Source organism: Lipotes vexillifer, unplaced genomic scaffold (assembly GCF_000442215.2).
Source record: "Lipotes vexillifer unplaced genomic scaffold, Lipotes_vexillifer_v1.1 scaffold496, whole genome shotgun sequence".
NCBI lineage: Eukaryota > Metazoa > Chordata > Mammalia > Artiodactyla > Lipotidae > Lipotes > Lipotes vexillifer.
In genome coordinates, this window is record NW_006786690.1 from 6,605,531 (window position 1) to 6,613,667 (window position 8,137).

General features: G+C 52.9%; 1 protein-coding gene across 1 annotated transcript in view; it reads right to left on the reverse strand.

The window, feature by feature from the left end:
- Positions 1-8,137, reverse strand: part of VWA5B1 (von Willebrand factor A domain containing 5B1) — a 42,837-nt gene that overhangs the window by 30,799 nt on the left and 3,901 nt on the right. The window contains 5 exon segments of the mRNA XM_007459312.1: positions 830-882; positions 885-950; positions 1,583-1,714; positions 3,348-3,493; positions 6,819-7,075. Of these exon segments, the coding sequence (XP_007459374.1) occupies positions 830-882; positions 885-950; positions 1,583-1,714; positions 3,348-3,493; positions 6,819-7,075 (654 nt within the window).

Genomic DNA, 8,137 nt, shown 5'->3' on the forward strand with positions numbered 1-8,137 from the left:
GAATGGGGGGCCCTTACATCCAGCACAATTGCCCCACATGAGCAAGGCAAAGTCCTTAGCCTCTTTGTCACCAAAGCCAACTCCCTTTTCCCAGCTCGCCAGTTATTTTGGGTGCTAAACCTCAGTTTTCTCATCTCAAAAGGGGAGAAAATAAAAAGAAGTATGCTGCGATTCTTAAGCCTCTACCTTGGCACTCAGGACCTGGCTCGATGTGCAGGGTCACGAGCAGGAGGGAGACTGCGGGGGTGGCGTGTGGCTGTGGCTCAGCATCCTCCTATCCCCCTTCCCCACCCCTAGCCCCTTGCTGATGGCGCCCTTATCTTTTCACTTCGTGGGGGAGGGGCGGGCAGAGGGAAAGGATCTTTCTCGGGCTTTCCCTGCTCTGCCTTTATTCTTTACCTAATAGCAAGCAAGGATCCCAGAGGCAGGAAGAGCAAGAGACCCACTCAGCAGGTGGGAAAAGGGAGGCCCAGGAGTAGAGATGGAGCCGGGAGGGCATCCAGCTGTAGGGTCCTTGGTGCCTCTTGGGGGTGGATTAGCCTGGAGGAGACCAAGGTTGTTTCTGCCACCAGCCTAGAATTTTGCCTGGCTTAGGCACCTTGGTGGCACTAGGAGCAGGTGACCTGGCAGGAGGCAGGAGGGCAGCGCCAGGGTGACTGCCGCATTTGGATGTCCACTTTCCCTCTGCCAGCAGCTTGCTGTGTGACCTCGGGCAAGTCACACACACCCCCAGCCTCAAGTTCAGGCCCCTCATCGGTCCAGCAAAGACCAAGTCCCCAGTGCCACCCCAGTTCTGCCACCACTGATGTTGCTTCAGCCACACGCTCACCTTTCGCCCTGCACTGCTGTCCTTCATCCCTGTGATGAAATCTGTTCTCCCTTCAAGTGCTGGTCAAACTCTCCCAGGGTCATGTCCCCTTTCTCCATCAGGACATGTGGCATGTAGGGCTCTGCAGAGATGAGATCAACTCTTGGCACTTGCCCGAGGGTGAGGGTGATGCTGGGGGCCTTGGTGGAGTGGCAGATCTTCACAGTGCTGAGGACTCCCAGTTGGAAGAGGGGGATGGGATCCCTGGCTGCTCGAGGCAGTGTGGGACACTGAGAAGACTCCTTAGCTGGGAGGCAGGAGAGCCTAGTGGCTGTGGGTGATTCACTGCCCCTCCCTGGGCCTCAGTTTACCCATCTGTAAAATGGGAGTGATTCTGGGCTCTGATCTTTTTGCATCTAAACATTCGATGAATTCTTAAAGAGACAAAAGAGTTGCTCCCTGAGAGTTCAGAGCTGCCAGGGTCTCAGGGAGCTTAGGGTTTCAAAGATCTCTGCTCAGCTGGCCTGGGGGCAAAGTGCACCACTGGGTGGATGAGACCCTGGGGTCTCAGGAGCTAGAATGGGGCAGGAGACACTCAATTCTGCCAGTTAGCGCTAAGTTTCCCAGGAGGCAAGCAGTTGGTCTCCTCTCCTCTGTCACGCGCTCCTACCCTCTCACTGGCCACTGGGTGGGGGGCCACATGTCTGTGCCCCATGGGATCAGCACCTCCTCCCTCCCATAGGCATCCTGGGGGCCCCGCCTGGTGCACAGTACCGCTGGGGTGGATGAGGATCTCCACGGGCCGGTCGAAGGTGTGCCTGTTGGCCAGGGTGATAATGATACTCTTGGCGGAGCATGCGGACGGGGAGGCGTCAGCTCGGATCTCGTGGGTGGGACTCTCCACCCCTGAGTGGTACAGAAAAGTGGGATAGGCTCAGGAGTCCCCGGAGAGAGAGGAGCTTGGTGGGGGACCCTGAGACTCAGGCCAGAGATGACTGGCACTCCAGCCCCCTCAGGGACTCCTGACCTGCTGTGTAAAACCGTGGACAGGCCTTCTCAATTTCCCCATCTGCAAAAGGGGGGCTTAGCTAGATGGGCTCTAACGGCCTTTCCTGCCCTGACCTCAGGATCCTGTGGGGGTCAAAGGAATGGCTTCCTCACAGGGCACAGAAAGGCAGAAAGAGCTCCATGCTCCATCGGTGGGCACTCCATAAATGCCTCTTGTGTTGGGATGTCCTGTTGTTCTGGGAGAACCCTTGTTGACAAGAAACCACACCCTAGGGTCTCTTTAAAACCTTGACTGGGTCGGGGAGGGGAACCATCAGAACAATGGTACCCGCCTCTGGCTGCTTGTTAGAATCGCCTGGGAACTTTTAAATGTTCCAATGCCCAGGACTCACCCAGACCAATGTCATCAGAAGCTCTGGGTGGTGGTTGGGGGTGGGGGGGGCGGAATCGCCTGGGAACTTTTTTTTTTTTTTTTTTTTAGTTTAGAAACCTTTTTGGCCTAGCTCAGAGTTTCCCCCCAAAACACTGATTTTTTCCACACTTTTCTCACTTATTTAAAATGGAAATAAATATCGGAGCTTAAAATAGAGAAGTGATGGGGGGTGCATAATCATTTCTTTACAGCACTCTATCACTGTTTTGAATAACAGGGTTTTCACTTCCTATGAAACCTTAGCATGAGGGAAAGCAGCAGCTGGACAAGGAAGGGGATGCAGGGAGGAAAGCACTTAAGTGTTTGTAAACTCAGGGTGGCTGGCCCACCGGGCTGCTGTACTTAGCTGTCTTTACTACCTAAGGCTAGAAGTGGAAAAACTTGATTTGTGTGTTGTGCCTGCATTTTTTTTTTTTTTTCTTCTCCACACCACCCTCTGTACACCTGACCAAGCCGAATTTGCGGTATGCGGGTCTCTCACTGTTGTGGCCTCTCCCGTTGCGGAGCACAGGCTCCGGACGCGCAGGCTCAGCGGCCATGGTTCACGGGCCCAGCCGCTCCACGGCATGTGGGATCTTCCCGGACCGGGACACAAACCCGCGTCCCCTGCATCGGCAGGCGGACTCTCAACCACTGCGCCACCAGGGAAGCCCCGCCTGAGAACTTTTACGTGTTCCAATGCCCAGGACTCACCCCAGACCAATGTCATCAGAAGCTCTGGGGTGGGGTCTAGGTGGTGGGATTTGGAAAGTTCCCCAGCTGATTCTGCCACGCAAGGGGAAGAGCAGGAAGCAGCTTTGTGACTGTGGCTCCAGAAGAAGACCGAGGACCGCGGACTTCGGACAGCCATGCCCTCGTGGACATTTCCCTGGGGAAGCCATTGAGGTGAGGGTGGGGACAGCCTTGAAACCTGTCCTTGGGAAAGACTCATCTTGGGCCGCATGCTGGGGGGCAGGAAATGGGGGCGAGGGGCATGAGCTTCAGGCTGTCTTCCATCTGGGCTGGCCAGCTCTCCCTCCCTCCCCTTCCTTTCCCCACCCCACCGTGGCCTCGAATCTTCTTTCCAGCCCCATCCGGGTCTAGGCAGCTCCCTCTCACCTGCGAGCAGGCAGGGCCCACGGATCTCCAGCTGGAAGTTGAACTCGTATTCCATGGGGTTGGACACGTCGGTGTCCAGGAGAGTCGCCAGGCTCAATTTGTTCCAGGAGTCCAGGGCCCGGGGGCCGAAGCAATGCTTGTCTTTGCTGGGAAGGGGGCCGAGAGGCGGAGGAGGCGGCCAGTCAGGGCTGAGGCAGGGGGCCAGCAAGAGAAGACATGGAGAAAACGGCAAGTCCCAGGCAGCCCTGGCACCCCTGCAGCCCCACCCAAAAAGGGGCTGAGGGGCTTCCTTCCACCCCAGATGCTGACAGTCTCACTCAGCCTGCCTGTAGGGAGAGCCTGGATTCAGACCTAAGGTGCCACTACCTACGATGGATGGGCCAGGCACCAGGCATGGGGGCTCACACTGTTCTCACCACGGCCCCAGAGGAGGGCCTCAGAGCCCTCATCTCCCCCCACCATGTGGGGAGACCGAGGCTCAGCTAGATGAGGTCACTAGCCTAAGTTGCCACCACTGGGACTCGGCAGAGTGTGCATCCTCACCCGGGTCTCTGTGGCTCGGCCGTGAAACATTTTACATGTGTCACATCACTTCTGGAACATCTGCTCTGTCTCTGCAAGCTGGGAACCCTTGCATAAAGCCACTTCTCTGAGTCTTGGTTTTCTCATCATTGAATGGGGATAATAATGACACAGCTGTCTTGAGCAAGCGCTTAGCAAAGTGTCACCTGCTGAATGCTCAAGTCTCTATCTTTGTCATCCCTCACCCTGTCTCTGATTCTGCTCTACTTCCCTCCCCTCTATGGTCATGCCTTCTGAGGTCTTTGATACACGTTCTGAATATGCACATATTTTTGTAAAACACACCATGCCTTTTGGTTGAAAAGAAAGCATTGTATTAGGAATCTCATTCAATTGCTCCCCTTTTTTTCACCCAACACTGTGTCTTTAAGCTCTGTCCAGGTGGCTGTCTGCAAAGCGAAGTCTTTGCTGCTGACGTGCTATGGCTTGGGGCCATCTGTTATATTGTACTTATTTGTTCCTGCCTTCACCTCCCTGTGTTCACAGACGCCAGCACCATGAACATCCTCATCCGTGTATTATTTTTGGATGTATAAAAGGATTTCTCTGGGATCCCTGGGTCAAAGGGCACACACTGAGTATTGCCCGAGATTGTTTTCCAGGGTGGCTGGGCCAGTTTCCACTTCCACAAGCAATGAACAAGAGTTTCCTTCTCTCATCCTCACGAACACTTGGTATTATCTATTTTTCTTATTTTTTCCCATGTCACTCTATCTAAGCAACTTTGAGGTTCATCAGAATTTGATGCAGGTGTCTCCCAAGAACATCTCTGTTAACTCTGCCTGCTGGAACAGGCAGGAATTAGCTTATCAGGGCCACCTCAGGGGCACCGGGGACTCCTTGGCCTCTTGTTCCCTCATCCACCGAGGTCTTGAATGTCCCCAGGTCTGCTAGGTCCTGCCTCTCCCAAGCATCTGGCTTGGCGCCTATGGCAGCATTTACATAGATGACACACGAGCTGGTGTTCCCTGGCCTGAGACTGGCTGGTGCCACCAGCTTCTCTGTTGTACCAACAAGTGGACTCACTCTAGATTTCGAGTCCCTACACAGTCTGCCCCTCCCACTTTGCTAGATTCTTACTAGCCTTCCAGCTGCTCTTCCAACATAGCAAGTCTGTTGCTGCCTCAGGGCCTTTGCACTTACTGCCGGCTCTGCCCCCTGTCCCGAATGTTCTTCTTCCAGTATACTTCCATGGCCAGCCCCCTTCATTCAGATCAGGCCTCAAGTGTTGCCCAAGCCCTGTCTATTCTAGCGAAACTAGCACCCACCCCATCCTGTCGCCCTCTAGCCTCTGTAGCATCTATCTCCATGGAGCTCATCACCCAACAAATGACATGTTTGTGGGCTTATTACTTTGTCTGTCTCCCCACTTAGAATGCTAGCCCCACGAGGGCAGGGACCTTGTCTGTCTAGTTTACTGCTGTATTCCCAGCACCCAAAACAGTACCTGCCCCATGGTAGGTGTTTAATCGCTATTTGTGGTGTGGTTGAGGAGTGCCCTCTGGGCTGGCCCCATGTGGGAGGCTAAAATAACCCCTCCCCGTCAGGTCACCTTGAGGTCAGCACTTTAACTGGTGGTGTCCAGGGGTTTGCTGTCACTGTCCTCTGTGTCCCAGTGGGCATGTGCTCCCAGCTGTCCCCATAGCCCAACCAGGGTATGTATGAAACTCCTAGATACATATGGTACATCTTCCCAGATATCAACTTGGCTCAAAGATTCAGGCTCAAAGCTGGGGAGGGGGAGTTAAGTAGTTTAACTGGTAATTAATTCAAGTGTTATTTTTCTACCACAGTGGTGCTAACATACTGTGGACCAGACTTTTTTTTTAATGACACGAATTGAATGATAAGATACACGACTTCAAAAGACATCTCCTGTATGCATCCAGCTACTTTAAAACTGGCATCCTCTCTGCCTGCAGAGGAAACGCTAGTCCCCCTGGGCTTATAGGTGGGAAAATGGGAGGAGCCCCGATCTCAGCTGCAGGTGCCTCAGGCTGTGACCCACCCCCTTTTCCCTCCTCCCCAACCAGGGGAGTACAGAGAAACTGTCCTGGAGTGTACCCTCCTGGCCCTGCAAAGCAGAAACTAGCACACCATTGTAAAGCAATTATACTCCAATAAAGATGTAAAAAAAAAAAAATTCAAAAAGCTACATTATATTACCAAATTAAAAAAAAAAAGACTTCTTGTTGCTCCGGGGAGAAATCCAAAGTCTGCCAGGGCCACCAGGTGTCCTGTATCTCTGCAGCCTCATCTCATGTCACCCGTCCTTCAGTTCCCCTCTGTGGCCCTGTCCTTGCTGCCTCAGGGCCTTTGCCCCTGCTGTTCTCACCTATAGGAACGCTTCTCTCTGTGCCTATATCCATCCCCCTCCTGGCTCAGCCCTCAGCTGAAATACCCCTCCTCAGAGAAGCCTGACCAGGCCCCCAGACCCCTACCCCCGTTGGGTCCCTCTGCACTTTTCACATAATTAATTATGCATGCAAGTTCATAAACAGTTCACATTTGTTGTGTTATCTGTTGGATAATGATCTCTCCCACCAAGTTCCAAAAAGGCAAGGGACCATGTGGGTTTCGTGTCCTCTGGGTCCCTAACGCCCCCTCCCCAGTGTCTAGCACCTAGGTGCTCTGAAAATACCTCTTGAGTGCATTAAAGAAAAAATCCTGGAAATTCTGATACCAAGCTGTCCAAATCCTAACACTTCTGACCAGTACCAACACAGAGCATTTCAGGGAGATTCTTAAGTGCTCGAAATGTGAGCAGGGGAGGGACAATTACTGAGACGGGGGCAGCTACAGAGCTCAGCCTCACCTCCTATCCTTCCCACCCGCCCAACTCCCTGCTGCACCCGGGACTCTGGCCTTGTTTGGGCAGGGGCTCCTCACCCGTGGGTCTGTTGGTTGGAGGGGCCAGTGCTCTCGGTGAAGAACTGAGGCACGGTTGGGGCACAGACAGCAGGTAGCAGGACCCTCACAGCCCCGCTGGGCAGCGTCGGGAGCTCTGAGGAGGTGCTGACAAAGATGGTGACGTTCTCCATAGGGGCGATGGTCCCCAGGTTGACCACAAAGAGGATCCGCTCCAAATCCTCATCCAAAGCCACCTTTCCTGGTGTGCAGGAAGGAGGGATGATGCAGAATGTTTTCTCAGTGCCAGGCCTGGCGTCAGGGACTGTGCATACATTCTCTCGCATCCCCTCTAAGCTTGCTGTGTGTTAGGTTAGAGCAGTCTGTTCTGCTGATGGGAAAACTGAGGCTCAGCGTGTGGGTGCAACTTGCTCAAGTTACTCAGCAAATAACTAATTTATTGAACCAGGATCTGAACCTAAGTGGGTCTGATGCCAGCCCTGTGTACTTTCCACTGTATCCTGTGGGGATTGGGAGACTGGGACCCACAAATCCCCAACAGAGGGTCACATCTCTATCCGCAGACTCTATGTCCCCCCGAGAATCACGTTGGAGCTTTCCCCCCTCCCCCAGGATCCATGCTCTCTCCTTTCATCTGAAAGGCCCATCCCTCATTCTTTCTTAGCCCATCATACCCATCCATCCAACCCCTCCACAAAAACCTCCCTGGTCCCACCTGGATCGTTCTTTCCCTCCTCTGACATTATCTGGACTGCTTTTGGCATAGCCACTGTCAACTTCCTATCGTGGTCCCTACCAGGCATGTCCTAGCTATTCTTCTAGGCTGCGAGAAGTCCTAAAATCTTGGGGGAAACTTTGCATCTCACATTGTGAGTGTTCATTAAAAGATTCTTGAACATCTCAATGATCAGGTGAACAAACTTCACCTCCATCATAAATCCAATGGTAAGAATCTCATATCATATGATCCTTGGTCTGGACTCAAGCCTTGGCTCTGCCACTAACATGCTGTGTGACTTTGGGCCAGTCACTCACCCTCTCTGAGACTCAGTATCCTCAATAGCAGGCATCAGTAGCCATGCTGTGAGTACCTACTCTGTACCAGGGACTGTGATGAGTGTTCTGTATGCTCTTTGTTGAGATTTGGTTGCATAGGATTATTAGTTACAGTTTACAAATGAAGCTTAATTTCTTATCTGAGCTTGCAAGCAACAGGATAGGCACTCAAATCCTGGTGTGACTCATTCTACAACCTCTGAGCTTAAATGACATGCTCTTCTGTTTTCTAGAGATATCTTAACAATCCTTCTGTTGCCTCCTTTGAGCCTTACCACTCTTTC